General features: G+C 40.9%; 2 protein-coding genes across 5 annotated transcripts in view; both read left to right on the top strand.

Annotated features, from left to right (window-relative positions):
• Nucleotides 1-14,569, top strand: part of TBC1D2B (TBC1 domain family member 2B) — a 54,335-nt gene extending 39,766 nt beyond the window's left edge. Inside the window, exon 14 of one of the 2 annotated variants that reach the window (XM_050978724.1) lies at nt 14,456-14,569. The gene's annotated coding sequence lies outside the window, so the exon portion shown is untranslated. Of the gene's footprint in view, nt 1-2,494; nt 2,592-14,455 lie in introns of those variants that run through there. The other variant, XM_030228548.2, reaches the window with a different exon arrangement.
• DAPK2 (death associated protein kinase 2) overlaps nt 1-18,959 on the top strand; it is a 42,049-nt gene that overhangs the window by 4,366 nt on the left and 18,724 nt on the right. For all 3 annotated transcript variants that reach the window (XR_007778532.1, XR_007778533.1, XM_009098198.4), the window contains exons 2-3: nt 2,495-2,591; nt 14,456-14,677. Coding sequence is in view for 1 of the 3 variants with exons in the window: in XM_009098198.4 (XP_009096446.1) it covers nt 2,530-2,591; nt 14,456-14,677 (284 nt within the window). In the remaining 2 variants the exon portion in view is untranslated. The remainder of the gene's footprint in view (nt 1-2,494; nt 2,592-14,455; nt 14,678-18,959) is intronic.

Raw genomic sequence — 18,959 nt, 5'->3', positions numbered from 1 at the left:
CGGTGATCTTTCGGTGAGATGATGAAAGGTTACTTGAAGAATACATCAAGTATTTTTCACTTTGCATAAATCACTTTGTAATTTGCTTACAAAGTAAAATTTGAGTTGCCTATTTTCATTGAAAAGTAAAATAGACATTTTTATCCCAAACATGAACATGGTTTTTGGAAGGAAATTATTGAGCAACAGAGTTAAGAGAACAGTTCACTTGGCTTCACCTTGAAAAATGATGAAAATATCAACAAAGCCAAGATAGAAAGTGGAAAAATAGTAACACACATCGCAGTGCATCATGCTCACCGATGCAAGTGTTGGTTTCTACAGTGTATTTTATTAGTGTGATGGTTACCCTGGGCTTCAGTGTCACAACCTGTGTGATTTCTCTTGTTTGCATTGGATAGCCCAACAAGAGAGATCATTGGTAAAACGCTGTTACACAGGAGGGCAAGGGAGGTGCATTTGTCTCCATTACAGAGCTTTGAAACTGGGGTTTGAGCATGTGTTTTAATAGAAATGCAGCAGCCTCAGAGTCCTTGAGCTGTTCCATGTGCAGTGCAGATCTGCAGATCTCTCTGTTCTCGAGAGCGTGTGAGGAATACCTTGCATCTTCCTCTCCTCCACCAAGGCACCTGCAAGTGTGTAATGAAATGATCACTTCTGACATATGGCAGAAATGGGTGTGTTTGGGTCGTGTGCCAGGTGCAGGTCAGACATGGCACACCACAGCATGACTGTCACCTCAGAGGTGTGCAGATACACACCTTCAGAGAGCACTGGTTGCAGTTCTAATGTGTAACTGAAATACTCCTCATCCCCTGACATCATGTGTGGCTGTAAGGATTGATGTAGTAGCCCTTCTGCTTGACATAAAACAAAGATTTTTTTCTCCTAATGTGTAGGTTTTGCTAACAACAACTAAAAATATTTATTTATGTAGAAGTGCTAGGAGACCTTCTGTTCCTTTGAAGTAATAGAAGGAGCATATTTGGAAAGGAATTGATACTCAACATGCCACCTATGTATTAGAAGCTAGTGGTTTGTAAAAAGGGCTGGGGCAAACAAAGCGAGCAATCTTTTTTCCTGAGGTGAGTGAATGATGACAGCTTGGGGTGTGTATTGAGGAATTGTTAGATTTTTACAATGTATTTTCTGCTCACAATACCTGCTTTTGTTGGAGAAAAATCTTCAATTTGTGTGCCTTTCAGTTTGTCAGGAGTACTGCAATTGCTCTTTGATACTTAGTCCTGTTTTATTGGTCTGCTGAATCTTTTTGCAACACTGAATTGAACCTATTTCTAAAGGATCAAAAAGAGCTTTGTTTGCTTGTGAAATATGCTTTACAATGTGCACCAGTGAGATGCCAATGACCTCAATTAAAAAATCTCCAGCAGCTGTATAGACATAAGGAACTTGGATGTCCCCAGTCCATCTGAAGGAAGCAGTGTCTGGGATTCATAAAGCAAAGCACATTACATTGACAAGATACGCTGTTGAGTGTAGAGAAGTGGGAGAATAACTATGTGTCTCAATGTAGTTAGATTTTATTGTGCTGCTAGAAGCCTTAAGCTGTTTTACATGTTCTGATCTAAACAGTGGATATTTGGGCAGTTGGGCATAGTACCGGCGTTCATCTCCTCAGGAAACAACAAATAGTTCATGACCTGACTGACCAATTACTCTGTTCAAATCTAGTCTGTTACCATTACATACATTGCTGTGGAGGTGTATCCCAAGGAATAATGTGAGTTCTCATCTGCTCCGCTTCCAGAAGCAACCTGGTGTAACGCACAGATGCTCCAGTGCACCAGCGTGAAGCTTGTGTTTTCAGAGCTCACAGAGATGATCAGTTTAAAAGATTGTTCTCAGGAAACAAACTGCACAGTTACAGAGAGTAACACCTGCAGCAGATGTTGCTGGTGTTCTCATTTGAAACATCTACTGTGTGTGATGGAAGATGTGCTGAAAGCTCTGGAGAAGGAATTGGCACTTTTTTTCCAGCAGCAGTTCAAATGTCTGTGTGTTGTCCTGCCTGTGTGCTTCAGGAGCACTGCCTGACTTGAGAAAAAGGAAGCTCTGCCTCCTGGTCTCCCTGGCTGAGGATCTGTCTGAGGGAGTCTGTAATGCTAGGTCTTGTTCTTGCTCTCTTTAGTGTTGTGTGGAGGCTTTATTGTCCAGAACTTTGTCAAATTATTAATTCATTTTCCTTTCATCACATTTGTGTTTCTTGGTATGTTCTGTGCTTCCACTTAGTTGTGTTCTTGGGTACATCAGTGGTGGCCAAGAATCTCCTTTGCTTAAAGGTGCTCATCTCTTTCCAGATCTGAGACCTCACTATTTGGCTGAGATTGCTGAATTAGTTATTTTGATTGATCAGTGGTAACTTTGGCCATGAATGAGCTGCAATGAATCCAAAGTGCCTAAACCACAAATGTATGTTACTGAGACTTAGGCTCTTGCAAGATGTAATGAATGTAATTCTTCATTAATATTCTAGTTGCATCATCCTTGAGTATCAATGAAAGACCAAGAATGGCTTTCTTCAAGCAACAGAAGGTGGAGGATATTTATGAAATTGGGGAAGAGCTGGGAAGGTAAGGTCATACTGGTGACACCACGTGATTGTAAAAGCTGACACATGAGATATTCACTACTTCCTTCTGTGTGATAGCCTAGATCAGTTACAATATACTACAATAGCAACACACACCTTGACAAAGGCTGCAGTTTGGATAGGAATTTTTTGTAGGTTTTTTGGGTTTTTTCTTTAGATTATATGTGCTAACTGTTTTTTCTGTTTCTTTTCTTCCACTAGGACAACAAAAGATAAGTTTGCATTGTCTTTTGTAGATAGGTGTCACCTGTGTCCATGCTTTAGACTAGAGTTCACATGCCTGTTCTCAGAGCCAGCTGGGAGCCAGGAGCCTGTGGAGATGTCACCACAGACACAGAACTTTCACTTTTCCTGTTGTTTTGAGCAGCACTCCACAGCACTGTTGTTTTCAGCTGGCTCCAAGTGCTGACACCACATGTTCATATGTGCCTGCAAAAAAAAAGAGCATGTATTCCTGTAAGGCTTTACCTCTCAAATCTTCAGTTGGACTGGTTAATGCTTGTAGATAGCCTTTAATGTATAAAGGCTCATCTGCAGGTATTAATTACAGGTGTAATTACCAACTGTTACCATGTTTAACCATGAGCGTGTGCTTAAACACTGCTGGGTTTGTGAACTGGCTGCCACAGGGTACTGGATACTCAGTCTCTCAGCAGCATACAGTGCTCTGGGTGAGGATGGCTGGTTTCCATTCAGTGTCCAACCCTCTAATGTTTTTTGTTTTAATATGCAAATAGCTAAATTAGTGCTGTACACAGAATAGCTTCTTTCCCAGTGTCTGGCAGTTGGCATTGATACACGACTGTGTATGTGCCATCACCCTTTCTTAAGGACCAGTAATGAGCTCCATTAAAACACCTCAGTTGATACCATGTCCATTCGGAATTTTGTTTTTTCACTCTCAGCTATTTAATCTTTAGAGTTACTGAGAAGACCTCTTCTAAGGGGAGAGGGGTTGAGGTTTGTTTGTTAGTTTTCTTTCCATTTCCTTCCCTCTCAGGAAGGCCATAACTATTAAGTTTTCTGTAACTGCTTACTTTTAAATATTGCTTAGTACTGAGAGTATCGGTCTGACAGTGAAAACCTGACAACAGTGAGCAGTAAAGAAATTCAGTGTGTGCATGGAGGGTGTAAGAGATGTGTTTTTTAACCAATGAGGTCCTAGGTTAAACAGTCAAACTACTAAAACGAGAAACTGGAGACTAATTTTTTTTTCCTTTGGTTTCTGAATTGGTTTTGGGAATCTTTTGGGATTATGAACATCCTTCTCCAAGCTGATGGGTATTGGGGATTTTCAATGGAGAAGTGTAGCTGCAACAGTCTGGTGAAGGCTGGCCATTGCTTCTTGAATCAGCCAGAGGCTGATCAAGGTTTGTGTGGTCAGAGCAGCCCTCTTCCTCTTCAGGCTGCATGTATAATGTCACACTGTCTTTGTCAGTGTATTTTCACTTTCTGGTTTGGGGGGCCAGTGACAAATGGTATTTGGCTTTTTTAGAAGGAAGTTAATGTGCTGGACAGATTGCAGTGACTGATCTTTTCCAATGCTGACTGATGCCCTTAGAACCTGTAAATGCCTTCTCTTAGTTCCGTTTGCAACAAGCTGATAGAGGTAGGTTAAAGGATTCTTTTATTATCATTCTGGCTGCAGAAGTCACAAAATAAATGTTTTCAAACAACGTCTGTGAAGAGTCTCTCCTGTTCTTGTCTTCCTCACTGAGTTTGTCACTTCTTGAGAGCAAAACTAGTTGTTAACATAGGCCTAGTGCTTGTTCTAGCTGGGATTCAGCAAAATAGAGTATCTCACTGACAGAGCCAGCACCTGTTTATCTGAAAGTCTGTGCACAGCACTCAGGAACGGTTGATCCCACCACAGACTGCAAAGCCTGAACTCTGGTCTGTTGATGAAAGGAGGCACTTCCTGTCATTGTGCAGCATTGAGGGTGACCACAGCAAAGGTCCCCAGCTCCCACCATGTAAAACCCTGCACACGGAATGTGGGTGGGCACTGCCTAGCCAGATCATCCTCTGAGTCCCTGCGGAGCTGGAGGCAGCTCAGAGGGAGATGTCGGTGCAGTTGTCTCGTGTGCCAAGGCAGGGGTGTGAGGGAAGGCATTTTGCAGAGAAGGGAGCAGGTTTTCCACAGCTGCAGCTGTGTCCTCTGACCAGCTGCTTAGCTCCAACATTCCCTCAGTCGTTCAAATATTAGTTTTATACCAACCTCGGTTGCTCAACTTCTCCAAAGGGTACACGAAGGGAGCAATCTGTCAGGCATGTGGCCTTAGAGACAGCTTGCTGATGGCCTTGTTTGTTACAGCAGCTCTGTTTGGGAAGCTTAGCATGGCCTATGCTGAATGTGTGCAATACTTCAAATATACATATATAATTGTATTGCTTCCCTCAAGATAGTATCAGTCACTTTCAGGTCTGTGGGGACTGAGGTTCTCTAGCCATAGCTGAAAGGAAGCTTAAAAAGAGGACTCTCAAAAGTGAATTTAGCAAATTTCAACATAATAAAGAAATAATACGGCTTTAACAATTTGTGCTGACGTTAATGGCATGACAAATCAGTGGAAATACTCCTTGAATAATGTGAAGAAGTGAAGACTAACTTGTTTTCTTGGGAATATGCAGCAGGTCAAATAACTGCTGCTTCTTGAGGCAAGGGAGGTGACAGCTGAAGACAGCCAAGAATGGAAAGTCTTAAATCACAGGCAGAGTAGGCACAGAGAAAGAAGAACTGTCCTGCTAGAACTAGGGATATAGTTTCCAGGAAAGTGGGAGCAATAAAGCTCACTGGAAAGCCTTTAATATAATGTTTCAGTTGTTCTGTTTTGTCTGGGTAGTTGTGGCTTTTTACAACACAAAAAGTGTTGTGCAAACATGCAGGAGCTTTTTCCAGCTGTACTAGCAAGCACTGAAGGTGCTGGTAGGTACTGGAATTTGAGATGTGCAGTGTGATTTATGAAAGGATGTATCATAGAGTCATTGATCTATTACCTAAATGTGGTGCCAGTGAGGCTGTGAGAGCTGTTGACATTTGTGCCTTTTGGGCAGTGTCACTGTTTCATGCCAAGTTGGGGCTGAGGGTAGGAAGTGTCATGGAGCTTTTCCCAAAGCGTTTTTAACAGTGCCCATTGAAAAAGTGTGCTCCTTCAGGGTTCTGTGGGCCTGGCACTGCTGCCCTGGGCCAGTGTCCTGCTCCTGCAGCTCTGCTTTGCAGCATGCAAGGACTCACACTTAACAGAGAAAAACAGACAAACCTTGGAGTGATATTTCTGAGCATGGAAGTCTCCCCCTTTTCTTCACTGTTGTCCTTTCACTGTAGGGAAGGGGCTCTGCCTTCCTCCACAATGTGGGCCAGCCTTACTGGCTGACACTCCAGTTTCTTGCCTGTGTCAGTAACTGGGAGCTATGCTCATTCCTCATCTCCTGGGCCAGTCAATGCCTTCATGCAGAAAATAATCACTGTGATTTCTCTTGATCAGTTTGGTATAACTGAGGCTCCAGTTTCTCAGCCCCTACTGACCTGGGCTGTGGTTTCATGGTTAAAGCCAAGCTCCATCTTTCATCAGTGGCTTGTTATGCCTCCTCTAGTTCCCCATCTCCAGCTACAAGTTCCTGCTTCCTCTGTGCTTGTGGGAGGAGGATTAACTCTGCTCTCTGAGAGAGGAGATACCCCATTTTCTGGGTGAAGCTTTAAAGAGCAGCAAGTGCAGCATTTTACCAGTGGCAATAGGACCTTGGAGCCTGGCACAGTCACTGTTCTGACAGTGTAACTGTATTTATTTATGTAGTGAAAGTATTTATTTATGTAGTGAAAACAAAAAGCAGAGATAACCCAGGTGTTCTTTGCAGGGCAGGAACCTGGAAATCTACAGTAAAAAAGTCATGGCCCCCAGCTAGTTGGACTCTCCCCACTAAACAGAGCTGTGGTTGCAGTTGGTAAAGTTACCCTTAACTCACACCACACCGTATTTTCATACCAGGAATGTTTTTTTTCTAACTGTAGAAATTGCTCAGCACTGTGCTTTCTCAGACATGAACTTTAACTCTGTTTTTTGATTAGTTTGCACTTTAAATTAATTCTTTAAATTTTGAAGAATAACTCTGGATTATTTTGTCTTACAACACGCACAAAGCAGGTCTTTATGTTTGATGCAAAATGTTAATTTAGTTCCTGAGGACTATCCAGCACTTCTGTTAATGTTTCTTGTTACAGATCTTGTAAGTCATGTTCCATGTATATGAATCTTCTGCTGAAACAGTTTTGGCATCTGGAACTTGGTCACAATCGCTGTGAATTGTTATCAGCTGTCTGATGCAGTCACTGTTCTTGAATTTTTTCTTTTTAGTCCTTCTAGGTGGTTTTCCTATTAGTTTTCAATGCTACCTTAACTGTTTCCAAAATAAAACATTTGTTACAGAAAGTGCAGAGAAAATTGAAGGTTTTGTTTTTTTGGTTTTTCCTAATTACAAAGTTGCTCTACCTATAGTAACAGAGAAGAGCTGGCTTTGGCCTTACTTTGTAACAAAGTCATGCATTCCTTATCATCAGCCTCCACCCTGGTGATGTAAGTGATCTCAGTGTATCTCCTCAGTTCATGTCTGGCTTTGAGATATAATTAGAGATGATGACCTCTGTGGTAGTTCTCACAAAGCTCAAATTTTGTAATGTGTTTAGCCACTGAATAATAAGCAGAATATTAATCCCAGGAAAAAGACATTGAATAATAATCCCAATCTTTGTTTTGTCATTTCTGTAAAAATAAAACTATTTTTTCTATTTTGCATTGGTGTAGAAAGCAGATGGAAATTTCAACAGCTGAGAAAATATACTGTGTATAGTATTAATTCCATACTTTAAAAATGAAAAATATTACTTATGAGTAAAAACACACATGAAATAAACATAGTGCAGCTCAAGTTCTAACTGCACTGGACAAATTAAAGCACTGGAAAAATTGTTAACATCGATGCAGAATAGAGCTCACAGGTACTTGTTTGATGGTCAAGGTCTCAGGTGACATCTGTTAATCCTTGTTAATACTCTAGTTTGAACCAGAGTGAAGACCTGTAGTAGTAGCTGAGCAGTGAAATGGGAATTTCAGCAACTCTTTTCAGCTTTGGCCTTACAGATAATTTCCTAAAGTCTTGAATGAAGTGCCAGCATAGTTTCCATCTGTTTGACACATGGGGAAGGAGAAAAATCATTTAACTATTTGACTGTAATACTTCTCCACTCTTACAATTCACGTACTCCTGGGCCTATTACTCTCAGTCCATATCTAGGTGTGTTTGGACCTTTATACACCCAGGTGCAATGTGCTAACCTTATGCACATTACATCTGTCCTGCTGTTGCTCCACATGGTCAGAGGAACAGCTTATCAGATCGGCTATTCCTGCTGAGCATGAGTCAGCTGTGACCTTCCCTGGCTCTCTGCACTCTGCTCATTGCCACTCCAAGCACTGATACTCAATCCAAAAGCTAAGTCTGATAAGCAGGGAGGATTCTTCATCACACACATTTTATTCTTGAGCTTCAGATTACACAAAAAGCTTGTCAGGCTGTTGGGAACTTGTCAGAGCTGCTGGGCTCATGCTGTCTCACTGCTGACTCTTCACCTCCAGTCTCAGGGGGAGCTGATAAGGGCCACATTGATGGCCACTGCAGGACTGGGAAGTTTCCAGAAATATTGAACAGTTTCAGGAGATGCTGTTGATGATTCAGGAGGTGGCACAATTTCTTGTGACTCGTGGCTAAGGACCCCACAAGATGTTTAAGGTATTAATTGTGTTACTGTACTGAAAGCTTGTAATAATTCATAGCACTGTTCAGAAACATTAGATTTATCAAACTTTCTTTGAATTTCAAATGAGCTGCTCTCTACTTATTCTAGTAAACCAGATCTTTCTGTTAAGAGTCAATATTCTACTCTTCTGACTCTTTTCTGGCACTGGACTCAGAGATCACCTTTGGGTCAGGGTGTGTAGGTTACCCTTCTGTGAGTTCAGAGAGATGGAGATGAAAGGTCCCAGACAGTGACTTTATCAAAGACAGGATATGTCCAAAGGTGCTCGGCACTTCCCTTTAGGAATATTGAAATTTATGCCCCAAAGTCACTTTGCTCTAGAGCATTACACCATCAGTAAAATGTGAGCTGTGAGTGAAAATGACAGTGTGTTTAAAAGTTGCGGCTGATTTTTTTTTCTTTCTATTACTTTTTAGTAGTCCAGCAAAATTCCTGTGAAATTCCCTATTTAAAAAAGTTTTGGATCATTCTGTTATAATCTGGCATCTGGTAGTTTAGGTTCTGTGTAGTTGCTTTAGGAGAGGTAATCACTTCCTTTGCATTTTGTTTTGAGCAGGATGGGGGGGGGGGAAGAAAAACAAACAAGTAAACCAAAACTCGGTTTTATCTGAGGCTTTAACAGAAGTACAGTGACATTTGTGACAGTTTTATTTTTAAAACTCTTTATGAAGTTACAAAAGGTGCCATCAGAGTATTTAACAGAAGAAGGTTTTGGAGTTTTTTTTAGTTTTATTCCATCAAGTCTCACAGAAGCAGTGAGATACTTTCCCTTCAGTGACCTTGCCATAGAATTTCTGATTTACTGTTTCAACTATCCTATTCTAATTTATTTATAAATGCTGTGCTATTTGACTTTCTATTTATTTACTGTATAGATTAAATTTTTGCTGTACCAAATTCTGGTTTAGTCTAAAATGAAAAGTCTATAAAAATAAAATGTACTGCAAATTATTGTCATTTAAAGAAGGCTTTTACATCTTTATAGCTGTGATTATAGAATTCCTGCAAAACCCCTCCATATATCTATACCTATATCTATCTATATATCTATATCTATCTATATATATCTATCTATATTATATCTATCTATCTCTCTATATCTATATCTATATCTATATCTATATCTATCTATATCTATATCTATATCATATCTATATGTGCTTTTATGCATATATTTTGTGAACTTTGCATGGTCTTTGGTTGATCTGGTTTCATAAAAGAACAGAAAGCATAAAAATAGATGCTCACTGTTGTTCCAAGCAGACTCCTGTCCTCTGCTGGGAAGAGTGCTCAGTGCAGTTACAAATAGCAGAAGTCATCTCTGAAGTGTAAGCAAAGAGGGAGGAGAGTATTTAGTTTAATAAAACTATGGTTGAGCAACTGCTCTGAGCACTTAGAAAAAAAATAAAGCTGAAAAATATGTTTGCCTCAAATTCAGCTAGAATTCTCCAGGGCTTTGCTTTGAAAGTTAGCAAAAAAACCAACCATAAATTGATAAAATGACTCATATATTTTTCCAAGAAAAGTAAATAGGAATGAAAAAGATGGAAAAGTAGTAAGGTGCAGACTTTCTAAGCTTGACATGACCAGTTGAAACCAGTCAAATTTATTAGTGGCAAAAAGGCATGATGAACAAAACTGTTAACATTATAACAATGGTTGTAAGTGAGAATGAATTATCCTCTGCTGAGCTAAACACACCAGCCTTGAATGTAGAGAAGCCCTGTGCTCAGATTTTGGCTAAATACTATTTTGGCTAAATAGTATTGGCTAAATACTATTATTGTGGTTATGTTTATGTCTACTAACTCATGCATGTACATAGGATGATTTCATAATGTATTTTTAGTATTTTTAAACTGTCATGCAGTTGCAGTATTGCCTGTGAATTTAAGCAGTAAAAACTGATCTAGGTGCTGTTTGGTTTTACTTTAGCCTCCTTTCAAGTCATGTATTCTTGTGCAGGAACACCTAGTGAATAAAATATGAATTATTATAATTACACTTCTAGTGATATCTAGTGACATGAAATTAATTTGTATCTTTACCCCATATAATGTTATTTCATTTTGCAGTAGTATTACCTGTATTTTACAGACTTGGTGAAATTAGGTACAGAAGGACAAAGGTGTTACTTTTCATTAGGTGTGTGGAAACCTAATTACTGTTAAAGTCAGTGGGAGGCTGCCTAAAATCCCTTGCAAATCTGTTCCTAAGTAAATTGCCCTGGCTCCTATAGGGAGATGTGTCCCCTCTTGACTGGCAGAATGCCAGAGCACTGTCCTTTGCCCAGGTTCATTTACTTTTCAATTAACTTGTTGAAAATATATTTCAGTCTGAAGTGTATCTGTCAATGTTTTCACATATATCATGTCTTTTATGGAAATTTCAAATTTTAACAGCTAAAGCATCGTTGTCATATTTTTTAGAATTCTTTAATTAATGAAATGAAGTTGAAGATGAACATGACGTAAAGAAATAGACTGAACATGAAGAAAGGGAACATAGGTTTGGTATTTGGGGAAGAAACGGTTTGCTGTTCTCAAATGATAGACAGAATCAGCTTCCTGATTTCTCCCCACTCAGGCCTCAGAAAGCCTGACTGTAGTTAGGTAGCCTGTACTGTCATCTCAGTACTTTTCTTATATGTTTTCAGTGTTTTGAGAAGAGCTCCTGAGCCATGGAGTGTTTCAGGAACATCAGAGGAAGACTGGAATAAACCTACACTTGTGCAAGCAGTTGCTTAATGGCTCTCTTTATTCTAAAGCTGTGGAGAGGCAGCACTGCTGGGCACTGGGGCATTTCCGACTGGTATCTGCACTGCTCTTGCTCTCAGATGACATTCTGCCCTAGAGCATTACCCTCCAGAACCAGTATTAGAAGGAAACTTTGACAAAGAGCAAGTTGTCCTGTTATTCTGGATTGTCCAGCTTCGCTCTTCCTACATCCTTTCCACATCCTCTCCTGAAGTGCATGATGATTAAATGAGCTGAACTTGTGCTCTTCTAAAGCATGCTTCTGAAAATAGACTCCAAAACCACCCAGTAGTATTGTCTTTGTGTTCTTATTCAGTGACAAGCCTCCTACATTATAGTAGCAATGCAGATGATAGGTTGTCTTCATTGCTGGGATAAATTTCGTCATTACTGATGGACAGATTTGATGTTGTAACTAATTATATTATAACTGACAGGATGCAGCTGCTATTGTTCATACTTGTGAGCTGTTTCCACAATTAAGGATGCTTAGAGTGTGACAAGACTGTTGCACAGCTGTCCAAAATATTTCTGGAAGGGAACAAATGTAACTCCTTGGACAAAAAACATTTTAGAAATTGGGAATCGTAGTGTCATTAAGTGATATCAAAGACCAATGTCAAAGCCATGCACAGCCAGTTTCTCTAGGAGAGTGCTTTGGGGGACAGTGCCAAGGGCTTTACTGAGGTTCAGGTAGGCTCCATCCTGAAGTGAGCTTATCCTCGTGTGTTGGAAATACTCTGAGCTTATCCTGCATGTGTTGGAAATAGTTCTGTTCGTGATCCAAGTCATCTTTGTTTCAGCACTGTACTAAAACCCATGAATTCTAGCAAGGTCTTTTGGCTGAAATTTGGATATCTGAGCTGTGAAATTCAGTTTCCAAGTCTAAGATCGGATACAAATGCCACATTTGAAATTATCTAAATGGCTTAATTTCTAAGTGCTGTCAGCTTAGGTGTCAGGAATACATACTTTCTTTTCTGCTTTTTTCCTAGCCTAGGTCAAAAGTTTTGGAAGCTGACAGAGTTTGATTCTTATGGTCAGAATGCAGATGCATGAGAAGGCACAAAACCACTGTTGTCTTGCTCCTGACCTTACAGTCTCTGTAGCTGACAAGGAATCCCAAGTGTCTGACTGTGATTGTAAAATGCCTGTGAGGCATCCTCTTGTTTCATAGCAGAATGGGCCTCCAGGAGCTGTTCATTAGTAATTGCATTGTAACTGTCTTAAATGTTACAGGATAAGAAACTGAGCATTTGTGTCCTTCCCTGTCACTTGTAACCTCTTCTCCTCAGTCCCAAACTCTCCCACTGAAGAGTTGTCTGCAAAAGCTTGTTTTTAAGGGAGATGGGAAATGGCATGAATGCTGGGACAAGAGCAATAGTGTGTGTTGGTGAGCACACATGCAGGGGAGCAATATTGGATTACAAGAGAATTGGTACTTTAATAGTTAAAGTCTGGGACAATTATTTATGTCAAAGGAGAAGACAGAAATTCCTATGCTCTGTCATTATTACTTTTGTAAACTTTTGCATCAACAGAAATGTACAAAATCCACAGTATCACTGGAATTTCTAAATGCAAAAGTGGCTGTTCCCATAATCAGCACTCATTAAAAAAATATTTTCTCCTGAACTTTGACAAAATTTGTCCCTAGAGAGGATTCAAGGAAACAAGCACAGGAACAATAATACCATGTTTCTTCAGAAAGTCTGAACCAAGCAAGATGCATGTCTTGCAAAATATGATCAAGCAAACAAGAAAAACATTAAAATCATGATGTTTTACATGAGCAGCTCTCAGCACTACAAAACAAACTCTTTTAGTAGAATGTTTAAGGCAAGTTTGGGAATTTTGTAATGGGAATTTCTCTAGGTTTTGCAGGTAATGATAAAAGCAGGAGAAATATGAATGAATTAAAGCATGTGACAAATGGCCACAGTCTCAATTCCATTTGTGAATGATTATTCCCAAAGGGATAAGTACACTTGTCCCATCTGTTCCTGCCTCCCTTCTGGGAAGGGTTTAGGATATATTATGAAAATGAAAGACTAAAAGAAGTATGTCAGGCTGCCTGGAATTTGTTTGAACTCTGAAATGGGAGACTGCCACTGCCATAGGGTGGGAGCCTTTGAGAGCAGTTGAGCACCAAGTGACAGCCTTAATTTTTAATTTCTACGTCTCTGTTTTTTTAAGACAGACTCCATTCAGATGCCTGTGTTGATGAAGCACTAAGTACAGCATCTAATGAGGTGCTGAATATAATTGCTGCATAGTTTAAATACCAGCTGTACTTGCATTCCTCATTTACCAAGCCAGTGAATTATATAATAATATTGAAAACAACAGCTCAGTGCTTATACAGTGTAGTCATGGGAGGATGCACTTAATGAGTTTGTTTGTGATTCTTATAAAGAGATCCTATCAGATAAAATCACAGTAGCTAAAGGTTATGGTTACCTGAGAGATGAGTCTTTTCCTTACAAGTTTGGATATAATGTCCTGGATAAGGAAGTATCTGATACTAAATGTGTATTCTGGGACTGGAGCTCTGTCAATTCCTAGGAGATAAGGCAGGAATTTTTCACTTGAAGTATCTTAAGAGCCACAGTGAGGAAAGTTTTACTAGCAATTTGCAAGAACATGCCTTTTAACCTTAATGCAGCCACTCTACTATTTGGTACACTGGGAAATTCTTTGTCCTTGAGGTGCAGTGAGAAACCTGCACTTACTCTAGTTATATTTACAGCCAAATTATCAAGTGAATGCATAAATATGAATAAACAATTTTTTTTAAATTCGAAAATTGGTTGCTGGAGGCTAGTTTTGCATTTCCAAAGAGTTATCATTCATTTGAGTTCTTCTCTAGGGACTATTCTTAAGACAAATATTTTAATATGTGTGTTCTTTCAAACACCCAGTGGTATGTTGTAGACTTGAATTTCTTAAGCATTACCAAGTGAAGTAGTGGTAACTTGAACCTTTTGAGGCAGATCTTACTCCTTTAAACATGAACTGTTTTTCGAGGTTTAAACTCCTTTTGTTAGTCATTGTTTGGTTTTGCTAAATTTCAGACAGAGTAGGACCTTGTTATGCTCTATTGCCTTTGACTGCAGAGTCCTGACAGTCCTCACTCTTGTACCAAGAACATGCTTAGTAGTGCTCAGTGGTGCTGCTTGGGGCTTACAGGATCAGGCTTTGTATGGGACTGGCTTATTTGGGAAGCTGTAATGTAAAAGCCTTAAGAGCATTTTTGTTGTCTCCTTGTCCTCGCAGTGGCCAGTTTGCTATAGTGAGGAAGTGTCGAGAGAAAAGCACAGGGCTGGAATATGCTGCCAAGTTCATCAAGAAGCGCCAGAGCCGGGCCAGCCGGCGTGGGGTGAGCCGGGAGGAGATTGAGCGTGAGGTCACCATTCTGCAGCAGATCCTGCACGCCAACATCGTCAAGCTGCACGACATCTATGAGAACAAGACAGACGTGGTCCTCATCCTGGAGCTGTGAGTAAGGGCCCTTCCCTGCAGAGATGGCTGAGGTGAATAGAAACCAGAGAGCACTGCAGAGGCTGCTGGAGTGCAGGGGCACTGATAAATGGAGCTGTTGCATTCTCAGGCCTCACAAATCTCGGCAGGAGCACTGAGTGAGGTTGGTGGTGAACAGCTTCCCCAGCTCCATCCGTGTGCCCTGGGGTTACAGGTGCGCCTGAACATCAGCTGAGGTCATTTGATACTGAGCCAGGGAATCTTGTCAACTTGAAAACAGTTTACTAAGGAGGGATTACCTCATGTCTGCCTAGGGCTGCCCTGACATAAACCTTGGAGGAAGTGCAAGTGGCCGCTGAATGCTCGTTTTATTTTTCTTCCTGCTTTCGTCTCTTTCAATACATGTGAGGCCATCAAGCCTTTTCCAAAATTTGCAGCCATTCTCACTACTTCCATATTTTCTTCATTTAGATCAGCTAGAGGAGAAAACGGGAGGAGAGCAAGGAAGAAGGTTTTTTAATCCCTTGGCGTTGAGTGTTGAGGATGAATAGCAGCAGGATGGGAATGAAGAAAAGCTGTTTACTCTTGTGCTACCATATGAGGGGGGCAAACCACTGCAATTTAGGTCCTGCTGACAAGTGGACCTCCTCACCCCTACATGCAAAATGGTGCAATTTTTTAGTGTGTATGGGGCAGGAAATACAGTCACCATGCTTGAAGTTAGATAGACCATATATTCCCTGGGACACCAGCATGGACCTTGCGTATGGAATCCAGTCAACAAGGCTTTTATCTCTGAGGTAGGTCTCTAGTGGGACCAGCATTTAGGTCAGGGAGCATTCCTGGAGATTAGTATGACTGTTGGAAGATGGCATATGAGTGATGATGAGAATCTGTTAACCTTGAAGTATATGTCTAAGGCCAAATGTTGGTCTCTGTAGCCAAGCTCTGGAAGACAGGGAAGGAGCTTGCTCTTTCTCACTGGTGACTACCTTGAGCTCAAGCAACCTCCTGTTTCATTACCTTCTGCTTTTCCCTGTCCTCATGTGGCCTGACATATTTTGTGTGTTCTTTTGTCAGGCTGCAACATATTGCAGTTTGTAAAAATCTGCATGCAACAGAAATTTTATCTGATAAAGGCCTCTGCATTCATCTGCTGCATACAAATTGAGGATGATGATAATTGCTAATAAAGATAAATAAATTCTCTCTGTAAACAAATAATCTCTTCCCCTCTGACACCCTGCTCTCAGAGTCTCATATTCCCTGCTGTTTATCAAAGTAAGTGTAACAGCACCTGGCCAAGCAAGTATGGTAATCTACAGTGAACTTCAGTTTCAAAAGAATGGCCCCAGTATTGCTGGGCAATTGAAGAAGCTGCCCTGGTGTTTAAAAGAGGATTTGTCTGAAATGTTGACGCTCTCCCATACTCACAGTGCTGGCAAAACCATCTCCTCTTTTCAGAGAGGTCAGTTCTGCAGGTGCTGGTTCTCCTGTTCAAGAGGAGTGCCAGGTCCATTGCTGTGAGTGCCGTTTGGCAGATACATGGCTTCTCTTTCCTTCTGCACATTGTCCAGGGACTTGCCCCCCAGCTCTCTGTGAGGCTGTTGTTCTCTGTGTGCTGGGCCCTGCCTGGAGCCTGCTTTGCCCAAGCAGAAGCAGCCTGGAGGCAGATTGGATTGATAGACCAGTGTCTCCTCTACAGGTTAGTGTCAGGGTTGTGCACACAAAACAGCTCTATCCAAGAAGTAAGGCAGCGTGGTTGTTTGTCTTTTATTGGACTTCAAAGAAAAAGTAAAGGTACCATTTGCTTGCTTCCTTGCCATGGTATTAGGTGACATGGTAAAAGGGAAAGGGATGGAAGGAATTCTGTAACAGTTGAGAAACTACCATTTGCAGGTGATGTTTTAGAAAACAAACCTCCCTGGTTGAAATGTAACTTGATGCAGTTATGAGTGTTTTACTGCAAAGGAATTAGTTCTTGAAGTGTGGTTTTTATTCTGGGATTCCATAATGTCTGGCTTTTGGGATTGCTAAATCTCTTTTGCTTGTGAGTTTCTTTGAATTCAGGTGTATAACTTGGATAAGAATGATCTTGTAAATAAACCACTTACCACTCTCTAGGTACAGTTTACTGAAGCCTGATTTTAAAGCCTGAGTCTTTGTTAATGGAAAATCATCACATCTCTTCTACTGAATTTTCCTTTAGATTACTCTTTTAAGAGCTCTACAGCTTAGGCTAATGTGTTAGGCTATACCTCAAGAGACTAGAGATTAATGTAGTGTTTTTCATGTATGCCCATCTCTGATCTTCAGAAAATGAAATGCTCATGTGGTTATTGTAGAAGGGAATCTTTTGTTGATAAAGTAACAAAGAGACTTGGAGTTCTCTGAATCTTTGTTTTTTGTTTCTTTTATTTTTATGTTGTATTCTGTAGCTTGAAAGCCCCCTTCCTAGCATCATTCAAGGTTAGTGTGCATCAAAGAGAAGTGGGGAAATACATCAAGGAGCTTTCAAGTAAATATCCTGTGATCCTTGTTCTTGCAGGCTGCAGTTCTTCAGTCATGTCTTGGGCATAGCTGGTTGCCTAGGATGTTGGTGAGGTTGCCATTGGAGAAAACTCCCTGGTGAGCCCTGAGCAGATGACCCAGCCAGTTTAAGTGCTCACTGTTGGAGACAGCAAGAGAGAATGAGAATTAAGTTGCTCCAATCTGTGCAGCTGAACTATATTCTGACATTGCTTGTGTAGCAAAGGAGGTTGCTCTAAAGGGAGTTGCCAGTCTCCTCCAAGCAGGAATGTATCCTTGAACACCCTGAGCCAAGCAGAACAGCTCTGCTGAAGTGTCTCAGCCTGAGAGCTCTCCTGAAGTGGAACCTGCTTCTGGGGGGCTTAGGCTGGGCTGTCGTCTGGCCTCAGGGAGATTAAAGAGTCCAGCTTAGGAAACAAACACCAAGGGGATCTTGCAGGGTAAAAGAGAAAGAGAGAACAGGGTGCATGCATGATTACATTCCAGAAAAGTACAAGAGCATACCCTTGTCCAGCTGGCTTCCTGATGACTGGATGCAGTGTCTGCCAGAGATGATTGCTTCAGTGCACTCTGAGTAGAAATCATTAAATAAATGGGAGTTGTTTGCTCACTGTACACAGATTTCACCAAGAGACTACCAGGTTTTTCTTACAGATTTCTGTATTGGTTTGTCACAGTAGTCTCTAGTAATTGATGCACTACTGAACAAAGGCCTCTAAACCTACTATGATATGGAAAGGAGGCAGTGTTCTCTGTTGTACAGGATACAACAAAACCTGTCCAGAAAGGCTGATGGTACTGCTGAGACCCTTGGTAGGTGTCACCTAGAAAGAAAATCAAGAGATGAAGTAACAGTCTCACAGGTTGAATAATAGAGATTAATAGATTATTAGAAAGGAGAAGGTGGCAGCTAAAGACAGCAGTTGCAATATATTTCTGGGTCATATAAGCTTATTTTTGTTTGCCGGGCATTTAGTTGTTACAAGTATCAAGTGACTTCTGCCCAGGTGAAGAGTCCTGCCTCACGTGGCTTAGAAAAGTTTCTGACTATGTGAGAGGTATGAAAAAAAACCTGGTAATCAATGGGCAAGTCACTATGCCCAGAGTAAGTCTCTGGACCAACAAGGCACCTTATCACCTATAGGAACAGCAGAGGAAGCTAAGACACAAACCCAATGTCTTTTGGGCTTTGGACATGCTGTTCTTGCTTGCAGTGAACTTGTCCTTGCAGGTTGTGCAGCTGTTGACAGTAGCTTCCTCTGAAAGAGGCAGAGTAAGGAATCACCATGTTGTCACCACCAGTGTTGTGTGGGAGCCTGGAGTCAGAGGAGCGATTCCCCAAAGACCTGTGGAGCACCAGTTGTGATCTGACTTGTCTGTGACTTACAGCACCTGAGGAACTCAAAGCATTTTGACCTGCAGTGCTTTGACAGGCCAAGAGCTTATTTTCCAAAATGACTGTAAGTTCTCTCAGGCCCTTTGCTTGCGCTCTGAGCGCAGGTGGTGGTGCACCAGCACCCAAGAGTAACAACTGTTTTGTGGGTGCCTCCAAAACTGAATCTGAATGAGAATAAAACAATAATATTAATGACAGTGTGAACTGGCATCAATACATGTAAACGTAATAATGAATAATAGCTGCAAACAAGGCCTAATTCAATATTTAGGTGATCTTGTTTCAGATAAACAGAAAAATAGCACTGGAACTCTCAGTAGAAGGCAAAGAAATGAAAATAAGGCTTATATACTAATAAGAGTGGAATGGATTTCA

This window comes from Serinus canaria, chromosome 10, assembly GCF_022539315.1.
Source record: "Serinus canaria isolate serCan28SL12 chromosome 10, serCan2020, whole genome shotgun sequence".
Taxonomy (NCBI): Eukaryota; Metazoa; Chordata; class Aves; order Passeriformes; family Fringillidae; genus Serinus; species Serinus canaria.
This window is presented reverse-complemented; position numbering and strand designations above follow the sequence as displayed.